At 43.0% G+C, this 26,655-nt stretch overlaps 1 protein-coding gene across 2 annotated transcripts in view; it reads right to left on the bottom strand.

Moving 5' to 3' along the window:
* Positions 1-25,244, bottom strand: part of VPS13D (vacuolar protein sorting 13 homolog D) — a 239,477-nt gene extending 214,233 nt beyond the window's left edge. For both annotated transcript variants that reach the window (XM_065885784.1, XM_065885795.1), the window contains exons 1-15: positions 25,148-25,244; positions 19,132-19,209; positions 16,895-17,085; positions 16,717-16,797; positions 13,822-13,938; positions 11,023-11,127; positions 9,640-9,810; positions 9,122-9,222; positions 8,125-8,293; positions 5,780-5,881; positions 5,436-5,637; positions 4,184-4,363; positions 2,754-2,884; positions 1,459-1,534; positions 862-1,032 (exon numbers count right to left, since the gene is read on the bottom strand). In XM_065885784.1, coding sequence (XP_065741856.1) covers positions 862-1,032; positions 1,459-1,534; positions 2,754-2,884; positions 4,184-4,363; positions 5,436-5,637; positions 5,780-5,881; positions 8,125-8,293; positions 9,122-9,222; positions 9,640-9,810; positions 11,023-11,127; positions 13,822-13,938; positions 16,717-16,797; positions 16,895-17,085; positions 19,132-19,209; positions 25,148-25,244 — 1,972 coding nt within the window. The remainder of the gene's footprint in view (positions 1-861; positions 1,033-1,458; positions 1,535-2,753; positions 2,885-4,183; positions 4,364-5,435; positions 5,638-5,779; positions 5,882-8,124; positions 8,294-9,121; positions 9,223-9,639; positions 9,811-11,022; positions 11,128-13,821; positions 13,939-16,716; positions 16,798-16,894; positions 17,086-19,131; positions 19,210-25,147) is intronic.
* Positions 25,245-26,655: the final 1,411 nt, after the last annotated feature.

The raw sequence follows: 26,655 nt of genomic DNA, 5'->3' as shown, positions 1-26,655 counted from the left end.
TAACCGGAATGAGGCGAAGATGGGCGAGAAAGGCACATCCTTTCAAAACATCCATGTGGAGAAAGGCAGTATGTGAGGGAAGGATACCTAAGTTACCAGAATTTCTAGAACCAGTTTCTGAAAGATTCCAAACCATATTTCAAAATTCTTAAAAGCATATTACACTGAAAGAGCAATTGGAATTTAGAAGTAGTATATGCCTTCTACATTCTATCAGCGACGAAGCAATGAAGCCAAGATATTTATGGCCACTGTTTAAATGAAAAGACTCAAAAAACTGGACCAAAAACTAAAACAATTGCTATGAAGAGGGAGAGACAGGATACATTTAGGAAAGTACCACTGTTTTACTGACTTCCTTGTCAAACAGAAGTGCTTCTTCTGCACATACTGTCTCAAATCTTTTTTGGGAAGAAAGGAAGGCCTAAGTGAATCAATGATGACACAGAAGAGTGCAATGGTGAACCTTGGAATACTTAATGCTGCATGAAACAAGTAAAACAAACCACTGATCCTGTCATCTAGGAGGAAACTGAACATTCCTCCTAAATTCTCTGGCCTAAAATATCCTGGGTAGCCAAGGAAATCACTGTCCTCATGGAATGGGAAGCATTTTAAATGCATGCTAAATGAAGGCAAAGAAAGAGAAAATATGAAGGCTATTGATTCCTCTTGGAAGAGGAGTAACTTTCCAAGGACATCCACTTTGATTCAGTAACTAAGGACAACCCTATCCACTTACTCTGCAGGCCTTCTCTACCACTACCAGGTCACCTGAATGTGTAATAACCCTTGTCCCAGAAACGACAAGAAAGATGTCTTTAGAAAGTCACATAAGAGCAAACAAACAAAAAAGTTAACCTGAGGTATGAACCTTTCCCTTGTAGAAGAAGTCTGCTACTTTTTTAATAGCCTGGGGATTATATATGATGTTCAAGGGCCTCGTGCTGACATTCAGCCGCCTCTCAAAATGGCTGTGCACAGGATTTCTCTCATATAGCATCTCAAAAAATGGGTCATCTGGGTCTGCAGCTAAAGGAAAGAACCAGAGAAAGAAAATGGAACACAGCAAAATAATCATCTTATTCTTGATAACTGATAAGGACTTCTGGGAAAAAAAGACATTTTCGCAATTATTTTCCAATTAGTTCTCATTTATGAAAATTTTATAAAACAGAAAACCTAATAAGGATTGACTAATTGTCAACAGGACTCCTCAAACACGACCAGGTTGTTGGACTCATTCCCAACATGTAACCCAGGACCCGGAGGCCCTGAGAGTTGCCCCAGTCACACATGGGTGGAGGGAGAGCATGAGGCAGTCTCCAAGTCAGACAGGGATCCACACAGCAAACCACTGGGCACAAGACAGGATACACTCCCTCTCTGCTGACCAAGACTACTGATCTATAATCATCGCATTTTGAAGAATGAGTTTAAGAACGTATGACAATTTACCAGGGTAATGATCGCTTCTGTCTGCAGATGCTGTTTGGAGTCCAAAAGACTGTGAGACTCTGCCAACTTCTTTTTGCTGATAAACACACACAAAATGCAAAATGGTCAGGGCGAGAGGGACCAATTCACTGTGCACACGCTCTCTCATGTCTTACCCTTTGGCATCACTCTTGCTTAGCACAGTCAGAATCAAAACTCGTCTGACACCAGGCGACTGAGGACTTGCAGGCTGAGCCCTCCAGTCTGTGCCTTTCCCCAGCCTGGTACGGGCAGTGCGCTACTCTGCACTCAGCACACTTAATGAACGACTGCTCAACAAGAACTGAGTGTGTACAGCTTTTCACACTTTCACTCTGCCCACCCACACTCTCCCCAGTGCCCCATGACAAAACATTATGAGAAGAATAAGGGGCTAGAGATTCAACTCTTCTGGGCTTCCCTGGTGGCGCAGTGGTTGAGAATCCACCCGCCAGTGCAGGGCTCGAACATGGCTTCAAGCCCTGGCCCGGGAAGATTCCACATGCCATGGAGCAACTAAGCCCGTGCGCCACAACAACTGAGCCTGCGCTCTAGAGCCCGTGAGCCACAACTACTGAGCCCACGTGTCGCAAGTACTGAAGCCCGCGTGCCTAGCGCCCACGCTCCACAACAAAGAGAAGCCACCGCAATGAGAAGCCCGCACGCCGCAACTTAGAGTAGCCCCCGCTCACTGCAACTAGAGAAAGCCCACATGCAGCAACGAAGACCCAACGCAGCCAAAAATAAATAAATAAATAAATTTATTTTTAAAAAAAAGATTCAACTCTTCTGACCATCTTTTTTTTGCCAACTTAGTAAGATCAAAGATCTTCTAGTCTAAAAATAATATTATATATAAAAAATTATATCTATAGAGAAAACTTGTGGTGGTTCTTTTGTAACTCTGGAAACATGAGACTACCTATCAGTGACTGAGGGTCAGAATGAATGAAAATCACTGTCGGATACAGAGGACATTCAACATTGACCTTGAAATGCAGAAAATAGTGGTGCTGATGGCATTTTCTTCCAAATCAGAGCAACTATTCCAAGGTGGCTATAACACAGGGAGGGAAGAAGGCATTGCCATAAATCTCACCAACACCTGCTCTCTGACAAATTCAAAAAACTTATCTACCTCCAATTTGATTTTGATCAGCCTGTCTCAAAATGATCAAATGTCAGAATGAATCAAGTTAATTCTACTTTTGTTGCCTAAAACAGACCACAATTCACGAACACCCTGGATGAATCAGCCATCCCTCTGCTGTACGTACTGGATTAGGGAAGACCAGAAGAGGAAATAGAGTCCCTTCTGTGGCCAGGTCTCGAAGAAACAGTCCACCCAACCGGACTGAAAGCAAGGAGGAGTTTCTTCGAGGAAGAGATTCTGCTAGAAGTTTTACACCTACAGAAAATAAATGTTAAGAGTTATACTATACATCATAGCCTTAATTATTTTAAAAGTATAAGATATATTTTACAGAAGACTATCAGATATCATGAACTATTTCTCCTTGAAATTCGAACAAAATAACCCTATCTACATATATGTCTATCTTATATAAATCTATAAGGAGTAGTAGAAGTTTCCCAACAGAATGAATTTTAAACAGAGCACTTTACAATTAAATTCAAGCAATCTGCTAGTTCACACTAAGTTTATGATTTCTCAGCTCTCAAGATTATAAAGTCAAAAACAAACTGGATTTTTTTTTTTTTTTTTTGGTCATTTGCCTTTAAACTACTGACAAGCCACAGATAACTGGCTATTTTATGAACTGCAATAAATCTGTTTGTGAGAAGAGAAAACGAACATCTGGGTATTTATTTACATACCTTTAATTCAAATTCAGAAAAAGAAGTCAAATACAGTCAATCTTCATTATTCGCAGACTCCATATTTATAAATTCGCCTATTCACTAAAATTTATTTGTAACCCCAAAATAATACTCACGGTGCTCTGCGGACATATGCAGAGCAGCCAAAAATTCGAGTCACCTGAAGCGCGTGCTCCCAGCTGAAGCTAAACATGGCAATGCTCTGCCTTCTTGTTTCAGCTCATACAAGCGCCCTTGTGTGGTCTATTTAGTGCCAGTTTTTTGCATTTTTGTGCTGTTCCTTGGTTTTGCTGTTTATAAGGGTCCCCAAGCACAGTGCTGAAGTGCTGTGCCTTACAGAGGAAATACATGTAGTAGATAAGCTTCACTCAGGCATGAGTTACGCGCCGCTGGCCATGAGTTCAATTAATGAATCAACAACATATATTAAATAAGGTGGGGCTTCCCTGGTGGCGCAGTGGTTGAGAGTCCGCCTGCCGATGCAGGGGACACGGGTTTGTGCCCCGGTCCGGGAAGATCCCACATGCCACGGAGCAGCTGGGCCCGTGAGCCATGGCCGCTGAGCCTGCGCATCCAGAGCCTGTGCTCCGCAACGGGAGAGGCCACAACAGTGAGAGGCCCGCGTACCGAAAAAATAAAATAAGGTGTCTTTAAACACACACACTCATAGGACAAGGTTATATACTGATCCGTTGACGAATGTGATGACCAGAGGCTTGCAGGCACCTAACCTTGTGTTTCCCCTCGGAGCCCGGAGTCAGTATTCACGCAACATTCTAGAACATAACTACTGCAAATAATGAGACTCAAGTGGACACTCGTGCCCACAGAGATACAGAGCATCAGGTGGCTCTCGGGGCAATACCTGAAAACTCAAGCTGCATGAAGGCACTTTGGTTCATCTGGGCAGCTCCCTGCTCCTGGTGCAGCAGAGTCACGGTCCCTCGCTGTAGCTGTAAGTTCAGTTTGGCAAAGACATGGTCTCGCTTTGTGTACGTGTTCATACAAGAGGCGTCTGCAGTGGGGTCAAAAAACTCCTCGGAGCCTAAATGTGAGGAAGAAAAGACTTTAAGAAAACACATGGGAAAATTTAAAAAGCACTGATCACAGTCATTATGACATTACTTAACTATTTTCCCCCTTTAGGGAAGAACTCCAAAGTCACGGGTGACTGTTTCATTCACCAATGTGAAACGACCCTAACTGTTTTATAAGGGCCCTGATCAACTTACTGTCAAATGAGGGGCGATGCCAAATTCATGATAAAGTACACTATAAGGCAGCACTGCCCAATGCAGTGCACTGTCCTACACAGTGGCCACTGACCACAGGTGGCTTTGAGCACTGTGGCTCATGTGGCAAGTCAACCGAGGAAGTGTATCTTTTATTTTAGTTTAATAAATTTAAATAGCCATTTGTGACTACAGCTACCATACTGGACAGCCTGGGTGTAAAGGGTGGCTCCGGACTGGTATTCAAGCCTCAGAGTTTAAAACTTTTGAACTTGTTCAGATTTAATTCTCTTACAATCACTGCCACTCAGATCGATCTGAAACCATATTAATATTCAAATTCAGTAATGGAGTTGCAAACAAGTATCTCTTGAAACTTCCTCTCTCTCACTCTATGAACATGAGACAAACCGTTACTGATGTCTTTTTTTTTTGGGGGGGCTGTGTTGGGTCTCTGTTGCTGTGCACAGGCTTTCTCTAGTTGCAGTAAGCGGGGGCTACTCTTCATTGCAGTGCACAGGTTTCTCACTGAGGTGGCTTCTCTTTGTTGCAGAGCACAGGCTCTAGGCATGTGGGCTTCAGTAGTTGCAGCATGCAGGCTTCAGTAGTTGTGGCACGTGGGCTCTAGAGCGCAGGCTCAGTAGTTGTGGCGCACGGGCTTATCTGCTCAGCAGCATGTGGGATCTTCCCGGACCAGGGATCGAACCCATATCCCCTGCACTGGCAGGCGGATTTTTAACGATTGCACTGACCAGGGAAGTCCTTCTACTTTTTTTCTATTTGAAATATAGCATGGGCCATTTCACAAATAACAGATGAATTATGAACCAAGGGTCTCCTTTCACTATAGCCAAGAAGGGCAAGTAAAGGCCAGCCCTGCCTTACCCAGGATCTCCTCAGGAGTCCAGCATTCGTGCTGCTCTGCAGTCAGGCCCTCGACTGGTTTCCCTTCAGGGCTCTGCTGCCCATACCAGCCGCCCCAGCCAGGAAACCAGGACTGAAGGTACTGCAGCATCCCGCTGCCTCCGCTGGGTTCTGGGTCTCCAGGAGACTCTCCCGGAGAATACAACTGAGGCTCTCGTAAGCTCTGTGTCAATCAAAAATGAGTACATGTGAGTACTCGAAGACAGAAACAGGAAGTGATACACCGCTGCTTATTCTCTGTCTGCCCACAGAGGCACTCAGAGCCTAATGGGTCAGAACACATCTTCTCACAGAGGATTTCCTACCTCTGCCAGTTCTTCCTGTTTGTGAAATCGTTCATGAACCAGTTCACGCAAAATCTTCAATTCCTCAAAGCTCTGTTCCTCTTCAATCCGAAACACTTCCTCCTGGTTTGGGTGAAAACAAACAAACAAAACAGGTATTATAGCTCCAGAGAAACGGGACACCTTCACGAACCAATCCAGTACTGTGAAGGAACCCAACTGGCCTCCAACGTTTCCCAACATTTCGAAGGCCAAGAAACAATGAAGATAAACAGTTAATTCCGTAATTGCTATGTTTCTGGTTTAAAAAGCTTTTCCATATAACGCTGATAGATTCTACCTGGTCTCTGAGATGAGACTAATGGTAAGTACAGAGGGAGCAGACACAGTACTGAGTTGAAAATGGGAAATGAAGAACGTGTGCTGCCAGAGTAGCCCATGTTTGCACAGCAATGGCGGTTTACAAAGTGCCTTCACACGTGTTACCTCAATTGATTCAAGCTGGTGGCTAGTTATTATTCTTCCCACTTCAGGTGAGGAAACTGAGGACCAAGTTTACAGAGTAAGTGTGTAGGCCTTCAGCCCCCCCCCCCCGCCTTTTTTTTTTTTTTTTTTTTGCAGTCCGCGGGCCTCTCACCGTTGTGGCCTCCCCCGCTGTGGAGCACAGGCTCCGGACGCGCAGGCCCAGCGGCCATGGCTCACGGGCCCAGCCGCTCCGCGGCATGTGGGATCTTCCCGGACCGGGGCACGAACCCGTGTCCCCTGCATCGGCAGGCGGACTCTCAACCACTGCGCCACCAGGGAAGCCCTCCTCCAGCTCCTTTATTTTCATATGGGACATTACCAAGAAAGTGGTCATTTTCATTTGTTTCTTGCTAGTTAGGAAAGAACAGCAGTGGCCAGCTACATGCTAAGATGCAAAAGAAAGCAGAGGTAGCTATCCTAAGCTGTTTCTTATACGCTACGATTAAGAAAGGATATTATATGTGTTTACTTGCTCACCTCAGTTGTAATTTAGATTTTTCTCTCCCTCCATGTCTTCGCCTGTGCCTTTAAGAAAACCATCCAAAACAAAAGGTCTGGTTTATTCCATCCTTTTCATAAGGTTTCTATGTCAGTAACCATGCCTGACACTGGTGAAAAAAGCACTAGCAAATTGAGTGGGTCATGCCCGGGGTGCTGGCAGAAGAGGTGAAAACACCCAGGGGTTCAGCACTGCCACTGGTTACCACAGTGGGGTGCTCTCATAGGCTGAATGTGTCCCCCCAAAATTCATATGTTGAAGTCCTAACCCCCAGTGTGATGGGATTTGAAGGTGGGGCCCATGGGAGGTGAACAGGTTTAGATGAGGTGATGAGCATGGAACCATCATGATGGGATTAGTTGCCTTACAAGAAGGGGAAGGCAGACAGATCTCTCTCTACCCAGGAAAGGCCAAGTGAGCACACAGTGAGAAGGTGGCCGCCCACAAGCTAGGAGGCTGGTCTTCCCCAAGAACCGAATCTGCCAGCACCTTGATCATGGACTTTTCAAGCCTCCGGAATTGTTAAGAAATAAATGTCTATTGTTTAAGCCCCTCAGTCTGTGGCACGTTGTTATAGGAGCCCAAGCTAAGACAGGTGCTAAAGGGAAGCTTAGAAGAATTTACTAAAGAAAGAGTGAATTAAGAGATAGTACGCAAGCCAAAATACCGGAAACGGTCTAAATTGTTATTATAAAAACAGATGCTCACAAAACCGAAACAAATCGAGGAGACACTCCCTACTGCCTTCCCCCAGGAGACAGAGGCAGATAGACTAGAGCAGGGAGGGAGCTTCACACCAGGGCTCCAGGACTGCTGGTTCTAAGGGTCTCTGGTCCTGCAGGTAGCTAAAACAGAAGCTTGCCTTCACCCCTACTTCACACCCTCGGCCTAGCCTCTACCTCCAAAACCCCAAGGTCAATCAAGTCAATTGGGATTAGGGAAAATGTGGGCCAAAGTCTACAGAGATTAGTTATAGACTTTGCAGGAAAAGAATTAGGATCAGGTGTTGAAGAGACCTGAGTGACTAGATGGAATGTCTCTCTGGGCCCCGCACGGAGAGCTGGGGGGGGCGGGGAGTGGGTAGGCCTGGCAAGACCACGGCCCCTTTCTCTTCCTCCCACCCCATGGCCCAGCTCTCCTCAAGCAACAGAAGGTGCTTCCTGCCAAGGCAAAGCTGGGCCTTCCAAGAAGCTCTCACCCTAATAAGACCGACTTTATCCTGTAATAACTATGATCCCGAACAAAGACTTTATTTCTTCACAGGTTCCCTTTTCTTCAGCCTTTGAGAGACATCCTTACCCTCTGACTGGAGACGAGAAATGAGAGACAACAGCCTCCTCACCTTGTCGTCTGCAGACAGCAAGCCTCCTTTCAACTTGGTAAAGTATTTGTCAGTGTAGGACACGGCATCGCGGGCCCGGCGCAACAGGAAGTCCCACGTGCAGCGCGTCCTCTGCTCCCGGATCTCATGCAGGTTGGCATTCAAAGCAAAATACCACCACTCTCGGCAGCTGAAACAGTTCATAACCATCTAGTTATTTACAATAAAAGCGATGAAAATGCTACTGACCCAGAGCAATCCACAACACATCACTACCCTTCTGAGACATCTCTTGTCAGCCATCTGTTTATGCCTCAAACTCAAATAATATTAGGCTAACCTCAACATATGGGGAAAGTTAATCTACTGGATCCTCAGTTTATGCACTGATTATAACACATTACTCTATTGGTCTGAATCACCCGTAACATCAGCCCCTACCACAGAAAATCAAGAGGTGGCTATACAGTAAATACCATCGTAAGATAATCAACAAGGATTTGACTATTAAAGATTTTAAATGGAATATTTCAAGGAAGACTGGAAATACACAGCATCTAAAAAAAGTTTTAATATATTGACTCATCAAGTTTAGCACATCTACATAAAAAAAGATTTATTTTTGCTATAGATGTTATCAAGTGTCCTATATAAATGCTGACCAAACAACTTAGGAGAAAAGACACAGGGAAGTAGGTTCAAGAGCGCTGCAAAGTATTTACCACACAATCAGAGCCCACCAGAGCAATGCCAGTCTCCTTACTAAATGAGGCTGAGAGGACCTTCTGAATTCCACTACGCTCGACCTAAGAGTAAACCCGCGACACCAAAGAGATATACAGTAGCATGTCAATGATGATAAACAACAGAAATGGCATTTTAAAGCCCAGAAAAGTCGACTGTACTTTTATCTCCAACCATGTGTAAAAGACAGTGAGGCATATTTCTGATCTAGGTACAAAAAAAGAACATGCTAGAAAATGCATTTCAGACACAACACTTAATCGACAAGCCTTACTTCTCAGATACGGCCACTTTGGGTTTCCATTTTCGGAACTTCAACTGCCTCTCCTTTCGTTCCAGCTCCTTGAGGAATTCCATGATTTGCCGGTATTGCAACTTTTTATTAGAGGTTAAGAGACACTAGGTTAGAATTGGTTTGTTTCTTTTGCTCAGTTAAGACATATACGTCACAGGAACAAGTCATATTAGTCAACCCACTGAGCTGAAATCCAGTGCAAACTGCAAGACTAAACTCTGGCACCAGCGTCAACGTCTCTCTGAACAGTCAGTAAAGTACGTAAATTTACTGTCTCTCTTGTACTCTTTGTTCAGCACTTAAAATATCAAATCAAAACTAACCTGAGCCCCACCCAATCCAACTATATAAAGACAGTGGGTTCTGCACCCACCACAGCCTGGTCTCACGCACACTTCCTTTCCCACGAGGGGACCTCGAAGTATCCAGACCCTTCTATCAACACGTTTCCTTCACCCCAGTTACCAGTCCGATAGTTCCAGGGAGAAACAGGGAACCTGAGAGAGTTTCAAGGGAATGGTCTCCAGATGAATATCACATTCAATACGGGGAGTGTGCCGAGACCTCAGAGGCTCTTTCGAGCAGTTTCTCTTCAGAAGAGCAGACGCGCACACAGGCTCCAAGATGTAGTGATGATTTCGACTCTCCTTGCTCTTGTCCATGGCCTCCTGAGTGTCACAAGAATGGCTGTCATCATAGCAAATGTTTTCAGGATCAAGTCACCTGTTGGAATGCCGTCTAATCTACAGCATGTTATATCAGAATCCAAAAGCAGGATAAAACTGGGAATCTAAAGCTCTCTAGCATTTTAAAATTTTTAGTTATATTTCTTACAGGTAATACACGAGGTAATACATCCACGTGGTTTAAAATTTAAAAGGCAAAAAAAGTGCAACCTCTCCTTCCGACTCCCATCCTCCAGCCACCCACTTACCCTACTCACAGGCAACCAATGACACCAGTTTCTTATGTACTCCACCAGAAGCATTCTGTACATAGTCAGCCAAATGCTAATTTTCTGGTTTTTTAAACCGTTCTTACACAAATGGCATACATATGCTCTTTTATCTTGTTTTTTAAACTTAATACTGTATCTTAGAGACTATTACTTATTCATCGTAAAGATCTTTGCCTTTGTTTTTGTAGTTGCATACTGTTCCACTGTATGGATGCACGGTATTTATTTAATCAGATTAGCAAAACAAAAACCATTCTGCACAATAGCACGCAAGCCAAAGATAATCGTGGTTGAGGGAAATATGAGTCCTTTTTCTCCATTTCACTTAAACCACCTACAATTTCTTTGCAAAAAGATTAAACTGAGTTTTTTTAAATACCCTTCACAAACAGTAATACTTTATATCCAATGATTTATAATGACTTTCTAAGTATTTCTCAAAGGAATGCCACCGAAGGTGAAATTTCAACATAAAATGTTGTAAGAAAGCTCTTCTTTAAGAACCAGATCTGGTGCTTCATTCATTAAAAATCTGGATGCTTAGTGCACTGGTGGCTAAGAGAGTGGAGAATGCTAGTATGTTAAGTGCATGCAGTGGAATACCATGTAATAGTCACAAGCAATGAATCAGAAGTATAAGCAGCAATACTGATCAATCTTAAAAACAGATTTAAGTGGAAAAAAGCAAACAAAGAAATCAATAATACACTATAAATGTAAAACATACACAAATCCCTATATATTGTTCAGAGTTACAGACACAGCAAGTACCTCAAGCATACATACTCGAGGGCGCACGCCTACGCAGGGAGAGGGGGTGGGAATGGGAACAGAGACGCAGAGAACAAAACCTTATGTGGCAACAATACTACACCACTTTACTGCCGTGCTGTGTTGTAACAAAGCCCTGCCACAATCATACCTGTAACTCCACCTGAGGCAAATCCCCCAATAAAGTGCAATCGACATCCCAATAGATGCTAAACTCTGCCACATCTAACTGCTTTTTCCGCATTAATTTCTGTACCTGAGGGAAGACAGGGAAGAAAACAAGATGATTCTTTATTCACAAATTTATCCAGTCATTCAATGGGCCATTTGTGAAGAATCATGCACCGGGTGCTTTGCATGGTGCTGAGGATACAAAACTGAATGAACACATGGTTACAGAGTTCAGAATCTAACTAACTGGAAATACAAACATGCAAATAATTTTAATTAAGCAGAGGGAGGCAGAGGAAGAATATATGAGATGCCACGAGCAAACAAAGAGAAAATGTCACTGTGCAGATGAATATCAAAAGATGTGTGCGTTTCAGACAAAGGGTGGGAAGGAGGGACTGGGACACATTTCAAGGAGTGGGGCCAACGACACAAAAGGCCTGACAGCTGCAGAAGACGGCGAGCACATCTGTGTAACTGCAGCACTGTGCTCAGGGACGGGGCAGTATCGGCTCACGTGTATGGACACACATTTGAAGTGAGGAGCTAGTTAAGTGTTGAGAAAAGTAGGTTGGAACGTTACTAGGTGTACTAGGTTGAAGAGTACCCCCCCGCACTCCCCAAAATTCATGTCGCCCCAGAACCTGTGAATGAGACCTTAGTTGGAAATAGGGTCTTTGCAGATGTAATCAAATTAAAATGAGGTCATACTGGATTGGGGTGGGCCCTAATCTAATCACTGGTGTCCTTATAAGAAGAGAAAACTGACACATGGGGAAGAAGGCTATATGAAGATGGAGGCGGAGACTGGAGTGATGTATCCACAAGCCAAGGAACACCAAGGCATCCGCCGGAAGCAAGGAGAGAGGCATGGGACAGTCTCTCCCTCAGAGCCTCCGGGGCGAACCAACCTTACCAACACCTTGATTTTGGACTCAGGCCTCCAGAACTAAGGAAAATAAATCTCTGTTGTTTTAAGCCATCTAGTTTGTGGTGATTTATTATCATAGCCCTAGGAAACAAATACAATAAGAAGTCTGTCATATTAAGGAGTCTAGATATCATACTTGAAGGGACTTGGAGCCACTGAGGGTTCTGATGCAGGCATGCACACCAGGACCCGGTATGGGTTTACAGAACTCTAGCAACAGTGCAAAGTGGAGCTTCCCCCGACGGAGTCATGGGTGTGTCAAGATAATGAGCAAGTTTATACGATCGAGTTACATTTTAGGAATACAGCGACCCTTGAACAACATGGGAGTTAGGGGCGCCAACCCTCCGCGAAGTGGAAAATCCACGTATAACTTTATAGTCAGCCCTCCGTATTCGAGGTACTATTACATCCAAGGATCATGTAATACTGTGGTATGTATTTAGTGAAAGAAATCTGCATCTAAGTGGACCTGCACAGTTCAAACCCATGTTGTTCAAGGGTCCACTGTATTCGGTTACTCTGAGCTAAGCACCTCCAGCCCCAAGCAGCCACATCCATTTGCCCCAGTGTCCTATACAAATACCATGAACCTTCTCTGTGTGCCATGACGTGGGAAAGGTTGAGACGCATTGGCACAGAACGAATCAAGAGCCTAGGATGGAAGCAAGGAGGTCACGGAAGTCAGGACTTTACTGAGCAAGGCAGAAGCTGGCAGGATCCTGAACGCAGACAGTCGCGGTGAGGATAAGCGTAAGAGCCACATTTGACACATTTTGCGGGAAAAACTGGCAGGACGCTGTGACCAAATGCATATGGAAACTGAGGAATAAGAAGTGAAGGGATGAGCACAGGCTTCTAGGGACTAGCGTCATGGGTAAGAACACGTGCTCTGAAGCAGGGCTGGCAAACCTGTTCTGTAAAGGGCCAGAGAGCAAACATTTAGGCTTTGGGGGCCATTCGTTCTCTGCTGCAGCTACTCAGCTCTGCCACGGCAGCACAAAAGCGGCCTTAACAACATGTAAATGAACAGGCGTGGCAGTGATGCACAAATAGGCGGGGCAGATTTGGCCCCCAGGCCACAGTTTGCCAACCCCTGATCTACAGCCGGTGCACCTGGGCTCCAGACCCAAGCCCACCACTCACTCATCCTTCTGCTCCTCAGCGTCCTCAGCTGTAGTGCAAGGATAACAGTAGTGGAGGTTACTGGGAATTCAATGAGATAAGTCATGTGAAGCACTAAGAGCAGTGCCTGGCACATAAAAGGGCTCTAACGATGTCAGTTTTCATACGTGTGTTTGTAACATTCGGTAACATGTTAGAGAATGAAGGAAAACAGCTGGTTTCAGGGAGTGAAATGGGCAGGTGGAATATAATGGGATCATTTTGATTATAACGAGCCTAAATACCACAGAGGCGTCCCATAGGTAGTTAGAGACCTTGAATCTGAAGGTCAGAAGAGGGGTGGAGAATGGACCTTTGAGATGCGGGCGCCATCGGCAAATATTCCCAGGTGGCTGCCAAAACTATAAAACAGAATGAGCATACCCCGAGAGTGCATGTAATGTAAGAAGAAAATCAAATTAAGATCCTTTCTGCACCTCAGTTTCTTCGTGTACAAAATGTGCCAACGTTTAATGGATGAATTAAATAAGAACAGGTCAGAAGAAATTAACTGTTTCCCTATTTCAGCAAAGGAGACAAGAGACATCCATCCACACCCTCCAAAGAACATGGAGAAGAAGATCGTGGTCTCATTTAGCTAACACAAAAGGACACAAGGCAGAGCCCTAAATGCTCCAGACCGAGCGCTTTCTTCCCAGTTTGCAGTCGTTATTTCATACTCACAGGCTCGTTCACAGCATTCTGCATGGACACATTCTTAATGCAGACGCCAAACGCAAAAGGATGGGAAGGATTGGTAATACCATCTTCAAAGCGCAAATGGACATCTTGAATTTTTAACTGCAGCGGGAAAAAAAAACACATTTAGACAACTGCTGCAGGTAGAATACCACAGGCAGGAGTCTACTTAAGTAAACCACAGCAGGCATTTTACACAAACGCATAGCTTATGTCACACACCCACCCGATAATCTAAGTTCCTCAGAGATTTATAATCACAAACTGGACATGAATGACACTTTCTTGTGATCAGTGCCTTCTCAAGAAGAGAGTTACAATACTTTCATCAAATCGTTTCAGAAAACACCTTAAACACTGAAATAAAGTAGTACCATTGTATCTAGATAACTGTCCCTCCCTCTCTAATGATATCTTAATCTTGCCTCTGTGTCCTCAAACCTGGACACAGGAACACCAGCAGGGCATTTCCATTTTGACCTTATTTGTTACCCCTTGCCCCTATAGTGGGGCTACAGAAAAAGCACTCTGCTTCAATGAATTAAAAAATAATAACAGAAAGTGAAAAGACAACCCATAGAATGCAAGAAAATATTTGCAAATCATGTATCTGATGATAAGGGACTAAAATCCAGGATATATAAAGAACTCTTACAACTCAATAGTTAAAAATAAATACTTTTTTTGAATGGAAATGGGATTTGGACAGACATTTCTCCAAAAGATATACAAATGGCCAATAAGCACATGAAAAGATGCTCAACAACATTAACCATTAAGGAAACGCAAATCAAAACCACACTGAGATTTCACTTCACACCCACTAAGAAGGCTGTTATTAAAAGACAGACAGTAACAAATCCTGATCAGGATGTGGAAAAATTGAAATGTTCACACATTACTGGTGAAACTGTAAAATAGTTCCTCAAAAAATTTAACATATAGTTACCGTAAGACTCAACAATTCCACTCTTAGGCATATACTGAAGAGAACTAAAAACATACGTTCACACAAAACCATACACATGACTGTTTATAGCAGCAATATTCCTTATAGCCAAAAAGTGGAAACAACCCAAATGTCCATCAACTGACAAATGGATAAACAAAACGTGGTCTACCATGAGAACTGCAAAAACTCTAGGTATGAGCACTCCATTCAAACGTCTACCCTAAGAGACCCGACCAAATTTTAACATAGGCTTCTAGCAGCCTAAGGCTGAGTCCCCAGGACATTCCATCCCCTTCCTGAGTTCCCATCTAGAAAAGCTCAGGGCTGTGTGTTCTAGCCGACGCCTGACAAGAGCACACCCGACCCCCTTCTTAGAGCATTTACCAAAAAGGGCTTCCAACTGCGAACCCTTTCTCTGTCCCTATGTGATGTGTCTCCTACAACTCAAGGACCTAAATGCCACTCCCTGGAAATGGAATCATCAGGAAGGACGGAGCCTCTGTCTCCCCCTCTCTGGGAGGACAGAAGCCCAGCTAGCAGACACAGCTGGCCTAATCATATCTACACTGACCAACCCTTTGTCATTTTTCATCTGAGCCCTCTCCCCACCCCCACCCCGCCCCCATTCTCCCTTTAAAAGGCCTGGTCACCTCTGTACAAACTGGAATGGAGCTCTGCTCCTTCCCCTACTGTCAGAAGTCACTGAATAAAGTCTGTTTTCACCACTTTAACTTCACTCCAGCTTTGTTTATCTTTGGCAATCCATCCAGTGGAATATATTATTCAGTCATAAAAAGAATAAAATCCTGATACATGCCACAACGTGGATGAACCTTGAAAGCATTATGCTAAAAGGCCAGTACAGCCCCACTGATGTGAAATGTCCAGACTAGGCAAATCCACAAAGTAGGTTAGTGGTTGTAGGGGGCTGGAGGGAGAGGGGAATTGGAAGTGGCTACTAGTTGGGTATGATGAAAATGTTCTGGAATTAGACAGTGGTGATCGATGCCCAACTTTGTAAATATACCAAAAACACTAGATTGTACACTTTAAAATGTGAACTTTACAGTATGTGAACTAAATCTCAATAAAGCTATTATTAAAAAATAAAATAAAAATAATGAGGAATTTTTTTAAAAAATCAATGACAGCTAAAATAAATAAATAACTGCCTGGAAAAGATTTCAAAGCAGTCACCTCAAAGGTACTGATCTTTTCCCCCAATGTTATCGAAGTTATGAATCCAGCAACCTCAGGCTGTATTTTGGGGGGAAGTGGGACACCTTAAAAACACGTGGCCTGTGTCACTTTGGTACTGCAAGAAAACCCTGGAGGTAAGAAGCATGGGCTAACACTTATGACACACTGAAAATTAGTGTGAACCCTGCTCTAGTTTTTGAGGACAAACAAAACAATAATTAAAGCAGAAAAGAGGGCCAACAGCCCTAGCACTGAGACTCAACAAACTGCCTCCAGACACATCAGTGAGAACAAGTATCTTACTGGGCTGTTCACAGTGCACTACGGAATCAACTGGAAACCACAACCAACCCCCCTCATTGTACAGATGAAGAAACTGAGACTAAGAGATTAAGTGATTTAGTCATGAAGACTCAGGTGACCTGGCTTCTTGGGAGGTAAATCCTTCAGCAAGTAGGGTTCCAATATTCATAAAGAAAATGAAGTGAAATGTCAATGAAATGAAAACTCCTACTCACACTAACTGAAGCAAGAAAAACCTGTGTCTGCCCAGAGCTGGACTTGCTTTTCAGGTTTTCCCTCTGGCACCGCCTATGAAAAGGCACACGTGAGCAATCAGTGCTCTCCGCAGACACCCTGTTATCAGTTAAACCCACAGGAAACAGCAACCACTTCAGCCTGAGCGATCCCTTCTGTGTTCATACTTTATAAAAGCCATTAGGACTTACTTCAATATTCTCCACAATTCTCGTAACTACCGAGGCAGTAACCGAATACCAGTAGGACTCCCCTTTCTGCTGGCGTTCGTTCTACAAAGGAAAGAGCCGGTGTTAGCAGAATCTAGCGCTTTGCTCATTTCAAGTCTCACCACCACCGCTCTCATGGCCAAAAGGATTTCTGCCTTGCCTTCCACTTTTCCTCCAGGGCTTGAAGGAGAGCTTTCTTGCGTTCCCTTTCCAACAGCTTCTCCTTTTCATCATTGAAATCCTGTATTTTTTCAGGGGCTCCAATTAAGTGAAGGCTGGAGATGGAGATCACCCAAGGGTCCACATGGGGGCGATAGAAGGGAATCTGAAGGGTTACCTTCCCAATTAAGCCTGCGAAAAGGAAAGTCTTGTTAACTGTCTGCACACATTTTTAAATTCTATTTTTCTGTATTCTAGTTTTCTTTAAGGAGTATTATTACCATTTACTTTTTAATTTAAGAAAACAAGCAGCAAGTTTTCGTACATGTGAAACAAACATTAGTGGGCTGAGATCTGTAAGAACGAGGCATAATAAAGCAGAAGATGGAAAAAGGTCAGTGTAACTTTTTCACATCTAATGCAACATCTCCCTCTGGAAAATACCTCTTCCCCAACAGGACGACATCGTAAACCCCAACAGGACGACATCGTAAACTTCCCTGGGGTGTCTTTTCTTCCCATGGCACCTGTACTAGCCCGTGGGCACACACTCATCTCTTGTTCATTATTAATTAGCTGGTTGATAGGTACTTATTGGGAGTTATCAGACTCAGCAATATGCCCAATCTTGAACACAGCAACCGAAACGTAGGTCGCGTTGCAGTGGTACTCTATCGAGAAAGAATTCTGATTCTTCATGAGAACTCGGGCTGATGGGAAAGCTATAAATGGCCTGGTAGAATTGTGACACTTATTTCCCAAGTTCTACCATTTCTCAAAGGTCCACACAGCCCAACTAACAATCTACCTCTGAAAGCAACACATGTTATCAGACTGTTATCATTACTGTCTAAGATCTAGAATTCGAGCAGGATCGATGTGTTATATTTAAGATAACAGAGTATCATTAACACCAAATGATCAACTGTGTAATCCAGTAACAGATGAAGAAATCTTACAACAAATAATGAAAAAATATTTTAATTTTGACTTTAGAAAAATGAAAGTAAGTTTTTTACATTTAATAAAATTTATATTATAACTGAAACCTTACACCAATTTTCACAACAAAGAATTTTAACAATAATTAGTGTACAGTTGCAATTCTAACCTAAATTAATTGGGATGACACTTATATGACAGCAAAATATAACTTCTGTTACATTTTATTTTTGCAGAACAAGCATAAAAAGGGTCACTTTTGCCAAAATATTAGAAAACATCAATTTTCCCTAAAAGCCTCTCTTAATCCTTTGATAGTCAAATAAGAACTCTTCTGGAAGTATCCACTGTTTCATCATTCTTGAGAGTTTCTTTCAGATTCTAACTTGTCAATGCCTTTGCTTGTGATTCTGGCAGTTCACCTATGACCTGAATTGACTTCAAGAAAGCCTAAATCTCTTGCAAGATTTCTATTTTATTTCACCTAGCAACTGATTTGCATTGTACTTGCACTTTATTGTAACATAAGTACCCTCAAAATAAGGGAAAGACTGACTGATATCAACAGGCTTGTTCAATGACGAGCAGTGTCTAACGAGGGACTAATTTTATAAGTGGTCACTTAATACAGAATATTTTTATTCCGTGATAATTCTTGTTTCCTTACCAAATCTAGTAACTGCAAGACTCCGATAATAATTGCAAACATCGACTGAGTGTGCCGGGCACTGTTCTAGTCATTTTAATGCATTAACTCAGGGATTCCTCTCAACAAACCTATGATATAGGTACTAGTATCATCCCATCCTAAGATGAGGGTACACACACAGAGTGGTTAGGGAACCTCCCCAAGGTCACACAGCCAGAAAATGGCAGATATGGAATAGAAACCCAAGCATACAGTTCCAGAGCCCACCTTTCATTCAATAGAGTAAACTGTCTCTTAGTAATATGAATTCTCTGAAAATAAGAACCCCCTGTATCTAGGATGGAAGTTCTCAGACTTTAGTAAACATAAGCATCACCTGGGGTGCTTATTAAAGATGCAGGTTCCACAACACTCCCTCAGAGACTCTGATTCAGTAAGTCTGGGGGCCACCTGACCTCCCCCCAACCCCCCCCCAAGATCATCCTGATACGAGTGGCCGAGAGACCACACTTGAAGACTGATCTGAACTCTATCCTTCCTACCCTGCCTCTTCCTGGTCCAACAGAGCCACACTCAAGGGCTCTCAGTTTTCACGTCCCAACCGATAAAAGACTCAAAACTGCCTCCCACTCCCTTGTTCCACATACCAGCTTTGACTTCAAATGGTAATTCCAGTTCTTTCAAGGCATCTTTCTTTAAAGGCAAGTTTTCTAATTCAACAGCACCTAAAAAATAAAAATACCATAACATGTTCATCCAACAAATGCAGCAGCTGCCTGTTGTGTGCAAATCAACGAAGGGTAAAGGGAGAGTTTCACATCTAGACCCAGGCTATACCGATGTGCATTCTCTGTACTAATTTCCTGACCAGCCCACTGACATGTAAATAACAGCTGAAGCTTACCAGCAGATGAAGGATTTAGGCAGGGATCTAACTCTAATGAGCCAGATAGTAAATATCTCAGGACTTATCGTGTCTACTGTATATTCTCCTTTTGTTTTGTTTCTTTACAAGCCTTTAAAAATGGAAAAGCCATTCTCAGCTAACAGAGGGATCTGGCCAGTTGGCCGGTTTACAGATCCCTAGTTTAGGCTACTATTCCACCAGAGGACCATTAACATCTGAATCACCTAGGATGAAATGCAGGCTCCTGGGTCTGAAACAGAAATTTGCAATTTTTAACAAGCTCTCCTTACCCACCGCCCTCCCCCTCCCCCAAAATGTGTGTATTCCATACCACGTCAGAGAGCCCCTGTAAAGTTGGTCATCAAGAGGAATTTATACTCTCTCCTCTGGAGAGACCCCCTCTGCAGGTTCTCCTCTGCACCCTCCCTCGCAGGTGTAATAACCAGTCAGAGAGCAAAGGTATGAACAGGACCACCGCTGAAGGTCCTTTTCAGACCCAGTTTCTATAATTACTTAAATACAAAAGCACAAGATGACTCCAAAGCGGACTGAAGGATTAGTCACAAGGGTGCAGCTAGATCTCTCTCTCTCCCAGCTATGGAAATCAACCCTTTACACATACTGGGTTGGCCAAAAAGTGCATTCGGGTTTTTATGGAAAAACCCAAATGCACTTTTCGGCCAACCCAGTACATACTGGTCCCTCCCCTGTGCCTAAGGCACTGTGCTGGCCACTGGGAATAAAAACAAAGGCAGGCAGGGTCCCCATCTTCAAAGTGCTGGGGAAACAGCCGTTTTATAAAGTTGTTCATTTGTGCAACACAAGTCAATTTCTGAGTCACTTAAATCTGTCTGAAATGTACTCTCAAGAACAGGGAGTACAGACAACAATCACCCAGCAACCATTAACTGGTAAGAGAACCCAGAAGAAAGGAGAGCAAGTCTTTTCCTCCAAAGACACACTAATACAAGAAACTTAATTATTTTCCCCTTTGAATGATTAAGACTTGTGCACTGGCATCTAAAGAAGTATTCAAAGCTATAGCATTTTGGCAGATTCTGAGCAAATGCACCCAACTTATTTTTCAGACTTTTGCAAGAACATCTATTCACATGGGGCTCCACTTACCTTAAGACTTACCAAAAGGAGAAGTTAATAATCCCAGAGAGCCCAGATACAACCCTATATCCACACTTGGGGAGAAAATGAGCATAAGGGGGAAAAAACATGAGACACATTCCTTATCAGTTGAAACCGACTTAAAGGGAGGAAAGTATATAACTTCTGAAGAGCAACATTTGCAATCTGAATCATTCGCCCTATTTTTCAATACCCAAATCTGTCACAAAGGCAGACGGCCCCAGGTTTCCATGGCTGCTGTACAGAGTGGAGAAGTGGAAAGAACTGCAGGCAATCCATGCAATGAAAAATTAAAGAAGCTGAAGCACAGACAGCAAAGTAGGTGGTCTAGAAAGGAGAGGACACACAGAAAAGAATGAGGAGAAACGGCAGCCTAAAGCAAGTCAAAAACAAGGGAATCAGGGACTTCCCTGGTGGCCCAGTGGGTAAGACTCCGCACTCCCAATGCAGGGGGCCCGGGTTCGATCTCTGGTCGGGGAATTAGATCCCGCATGCATGCTGCAACTAAGTGTCCTCATGCCACAACTAAGAAGTCCACATGCCACAACTGAAAAAAAAAAGATCCCGTGTGCCGCAACTAAGACCCAGCACAGCCAAAAATAAATAAATATTTTTTTAAAAAGGGTAATCAGGCAAAACACAGATCAAAGGCTTCCTACTTCCCCACCCACTCATATGTACCCACAACTGGCCCTGCTGGAAAAGGTCCCTCCAAGGGACCAGGCTACAAAGCACCCAGCATAGGTGAGCACCTTATAGATAATAATGTTTGTTGATTTCCAGACAGATAATTTGCAGACTTATTTATGGATGGCTCTCTCATCCAAAAATTCCTCACCTCAGATTAACAAGAAATCTAGTCACTAGCTGGGGTGAATTTAGAGTAATACCTAATGACTACTCAATCTTCCTCCCTCAGCTCTAGGGAAGCCAACCTCATTTAAAGTGCCAACCTGAGGTTCAGAGCTTATTTAAAAAAAAAAAAAAAAAGGAGGGGGAATCTAAATGTATGCCCATGGCCCAGAGTTCAGACTCCTTGAACCAGCACTGGCAGCCGCTATCTTCTGGCCCCAAACCATCCCAAAGACACTCTGCAGGTTTCAGCCTTCTGCCTCTGCTCACATGCCTCATTCTGCCTGGAATGTGGTCACCCAGCCTGGGCCATCTATCAAAATCCTGCTAAGACCCACTCAAAGCCACCCCTAGAATAGCCTTCTCAGGGTCCTCCAGACAAGATGAATGACGCCCCTCCCACTGCATTATGCCTGTATCTCTAGTATAACAACGTAATACATACTGCCTTGTGTTACTGTACACTTATTTCTGTCTCCAGGACTGCTTAATGGCTCTCTGAGGGCAGGGATTATAGAGGTGGAGCTGGGATGATGATGACGATGACCATGATGATGATGACGATGAGGAGGAGGAGGAGGGAGGAGGAGGGGGGAGGAGGAGGGAGCAGGGAGAGGAGGGGGAGGAGGGGGAGAAGGGGAGGAGGAAGGAAGGAGGAGAAGGGAAGGAGGAGGGAGGAGGAGGGAGGAGGAGGGGGAGGGGAGGGGGAGGAGGAGGGAGGAGGAGGAGGAGGGAGGGGAGGAGGAGGGAGGGGAGGAGGAGGGAGGGGAGGAGGAGGGAGGGGAGGAGGAGGGAGGGGAGGCGGAAGATGAGGATGGCTATCATTCAGTGAGATCTTACTATGTCCCAAGCATTTCATATGCATTTCTTCATTTGATCCTCAAAAAAATATGAGGAAATACTATTATTTTCTTCATTTTTAAGATAAGAAAAATGAGCTTAAAGGACAAGCAGTCTGCTTAAAAATCACAGATCTGGTCAGTGGTAGTACTAGAGTTCATACCAGACCTGTGTGATCTCTGGCAGCAAGAGGGACAGAGGATGAAGAGGAGGCTTCCGTAACTTGCTCACAGTCACAAACAGCTGTTAAGTGGTAAAAGCAGGGTTAGACCCTATGCCTGAGCTCCAAGTATTTTCTACTGTCTCCCCGTTTTGTATCATTCCATAACAGAGCCTTACCCAAAGCAGGTGCTCAGTGAAAGTCTGTCGAATGACTGAACAAATGAAATGTTATACAAGTCCTATCTCTGTCCCTCTACTACTCATATGCTACTTTGCATTTTTATTGCTTTTAGCATGTGTGCACAATCTACCCTTGAAGTCCAACCCACCAGCTAATCATATGTTGCTGGTCGTATGACGATGATGACTAACACTGACGGAGGACGAAGAACGGTTCTAAGCTCTTTGAACCTACATTAATGTGTTTAGTTCTTAGAACCTTATGAGATAGTTAATATTACCTCCAACTTGCAGAAAGGGAGACTAAAGCAATTTTAATATTTAATTTTCTATTTAATTCTTAGTAGAATTTGAGTAATTTAGTACTAAGGATGTAATGTACAACATCATAAATATAGTTAACATATATGTTATATATGAAAGTTGAGAGTAAATCCTAAGAGTTCTCATCACAAGAAAAAATGTTCTTTCTATTTCTTTAATTTTGTATCTGTATGAGATGATGGATGCTCACTAAACTTACTGTGATAATCGTTTCATGATGTATGTAACTCGAGCCATGGTACCGTACACCTTAAACTTACACAGTGCTGTGTGTCAATATATCTCAATAAAACTGTCAGAAGAAGAAAAAAAGAATTTGAGTAATTTGCCCAAGTTACTGGTAAATGGAGGAACTGGGATTCAAACCCAGTCTGGCTACAAAATCCATACCCTTGACCACTATTTCAGTCGCCTTTGCATCTTCCAAAGCATCTGTAAATATTTGCAGACAGACTGAAATAACATTCTTATTCCTATCTAGTACCCTCTGCCCCCAAACACTGCTTAACTATGTCATCAAGATCAACAAAAAGTGTCAACTCCTTTACAAGCCATTCTCTCAGTGCATTGCAATGCTCTAAAACTTTTCTGGCCAAGCATCGTGGTGTGCTTTGGAGCCATAAGGACGGAGTACCTAACTGACACAAGTTTTGAAAGAAAAAGCATTTTTCTATTCTGCAGAGAAACATTCCTCAAATTCCACAGGTTCATTAAAAGCCATAGAGAATAATTTTTAAGAAGAGATAAGCACAGAAACGCAGTAGAAAGCTTCAGAGATACACACAGCTGTCCTTACAAGATATGTTCTGTCTAAAATTGCTGAGATTAGAAATCTATTATTAGTATAGACTCCATGATTTGTCAGGTACCACAAATTTCTATTTATTCATTTCTTTAGCAAAGATCCTTCTTCTTACCACACCACTCTTGAGAAAGCCAGCTCTGTTATTAGCAATGTTGTTGCTAATAACAATGTTGCTCCTTCTAGGCCCTGTTACCTGCCCTGTACAACCTGGTTAGCTTCACAGTGTGTCTGAGAACTTCAATAAGTGACCAAAGAGGTGAACCTGACACTATTATTGTACTTTAAACACAGCCCCGCCCTGACAATTGGTCACTTTCACTTTCCACTAAGCAGCTGCCTTCTAGGAAAGGGCAGAAGGAAAAGCCGAAGAACAGGAAAGAACCCACTTCTGTTTCCAAAGAAAGGAAGGGAGCTGGGAGGTGCAACCGTGCTAGCTCGCCACCGCCTATTGCTGCTGTGATCGCTCCACTGGTTTAGGTGGGCCAGAAAACCCCGGAGAATGCTGCTTCTGGGAAGAGAAAATCACTGCACCCTGTGCTCAGACTATACACACATCTGGATCACTGCTAGCCCCACTAACCTGCCCTGGTCCACTTGCCAAAACTCATACTCCCAGGAAGCCCAGAAGGTTTCCACTATATCTGAGGCCTCCTTTCCTCTTTCTATGATTCTACATGTTTGCAAACTGACTTTATCTTCTTTCTCTAGATTTGTTAAAGGGTTCCACTTTGAGTTGAGCAAACAGAACTTAAATTAAAACAAGGAGAAGGAGAAGAAAGCCGCTTTCCAATCCCCACATCAAACCACTGGGCTGCATTTACACAGTATAGACCTGTAAAGGCTAAAATGTCTCAAGCTTTAGGTACGTTACTACTCAGCAAGACAAGAACTCAGAAATTCTGTTGGAAGACCCCACAGTAATGTATTTTAAAACTTCTACTGGGTGTCTATTACACACCAGCAGGATAGGAGCTTCAATGGTCACTCCATTTGATCCTTTTAGCGATGCTGTAAAGGTACATGACCCTCTTTTTCTAAAGAAACTGAGGCTCAGAATTTCAGTGACTTGTTCATGTAGCTAACAAGTAACACAGCAGGATTTGAAGCCGAAGCCAATGCCATTGTCACTACATCCTGGCTGCCTCCACAAAGCTTCATAAAACTAAAAAATTAACTGGGGTAAAGCACAGTCACCAGTAGCATGGTCTTCTTTTTTATTTTCCTTTTAATATTTAACAGTCCCCTAAAACCTACAACAATCCAGGTATATACTTAAGTTACCCTGTAATAATAATCAGTGTCATATGGAAGAACATTATTTCCTTTTACACATATTTAATACAAAGCCACCTGTCCATCGGGGTTTATTACTCTCAATACAACAAACAGAACATAAAAAATAGAAATGCAATTTGCAAAGCGTACTTCACCAAAAAGAGATACATGCACTCACCTTTCAGAAGCGCAACGGACAGCTGATCAGTGTTCAGGTTATTGACATATTTCCCTAGATAGGTATTGAGAACCCAGGCTACAAGACCTTCCAACATGACTATATCCTCAAGACAAGGTGTTTAAAACTCATGGATCATTATTTCTCTCTCTCATGGTCACAGAAGAATCTATGAAAGAAAAAAAAAAGGAAATGAACAGAAAAACCTGAAGGTTTTTCCAAGCTGATATCCTACTCTACCTGCCCTGAAGGTGGCTGGATGCAAATCACAGATTTAAGAAAAGATGGGGTGACCAATGTTCACTGCACCACTGTTTACAATAGCCAAGACATGGAGGCACCCTAAGTGTCCATCAACAGATGAATGGATAAAGAAGGTGTGGTGTATGTATATGTGTGTGTGTGTGTGTGTGTGTGTGTGTGTATATATATATATATATATATATATATATATATATAAAAAACGGAATACTACTCAGCCATAAAAAAGAAGGAAATATTATTTGCAGCAACATGCATGGACCTAGAGACTATCAAACTAAGTGAAGTCAGACAGAGAAAGACAAATATTATATGATATCATTTATATGTGAAATGTGAAAAATAATATAAATGAATCTATATCCAAAAGAGAAACAGACTCACAGACATAGAAAACAAACTTATGGTTACTAAAGGGGGAAGAGGGGAGGGATAAATTAGGAGCATGGGATTAACAGACACACTAATATATATAAAATAGATAAGCAACAAGGGTTTACTGCATAACACAGGGAAGAATATTCAATACTGTATAATAACCTATATTAGAAAATAATCTGAAATATATATAACTGAATCACTTTGCTGTATACCTGAAACTACCACAATATTGTAAATCAACTATACTTCAATTTAAAAAAAAAAAAAAGATGGGCTGCAAAGCACTGTGCGATGCCCCCACCAGTAAATGGAGGCCAAACCAACACATCTGCATTTTGACGCAGCTGCAAGGGATAGGCACTTATAAATTTACCAAAAATTACCTACAATTCAAAGCTGTGTATCTTTTCGATGTAACTGATTGTTAAACTGCTTGCTTTTGGTGACTGACCTGGGGACTAGACTGTCCTGATCAGAGGTTCTCATCCAGATGTGATACGGCAATGTCTAGAGACATTTTTGAGTATCACGACTGGGGGGATTGCTACTGGTACCTTGTGAGAAGAGACCATGGAGGCTGCTAAACTTCCTACAGTGCACGAGGTAACCCCCCGCAGCAAATGAATTATCCAGCCCCAAATGCCAATAGTACCAAGGTTGAGAAACCCTCTCCTAGATTAAGGCAAAAATGGCCTAAGAGATTGCATCAATAAACTTCATATTCTGTACCGATCCTCTTTAAGCCTTCCCGAAATCAATTTTGCAAACCTCTTCATCAGGCTCATTCCTAAAATGATATAAGTGGAAGGGAGACAACAGTGGTTTATCGTTCTTCTTAACTGTCCTGGAGCTGCATTGCTGGTACC

The sequence above is a fragment of the Phocoena phocoena genome, chromosome 1 (assembly GCF_963924675.1).
Source record: "Phocoena phocoena chromosome 1, mPhoPho1.1, whole genome shotgun sequence".
NCBI classification, from domain to species: Eukaryota; Metazoa; Chordata; class Mammalia; order Artiodactyla; family Phocoenidae; genus Phocoena; species Phocoena phocoena.
The sequence above is the reverse complement of the archived record's forward strand: the minus strand, read 5'-3'. Positions and strand labels throughout refer to the sequence as shown.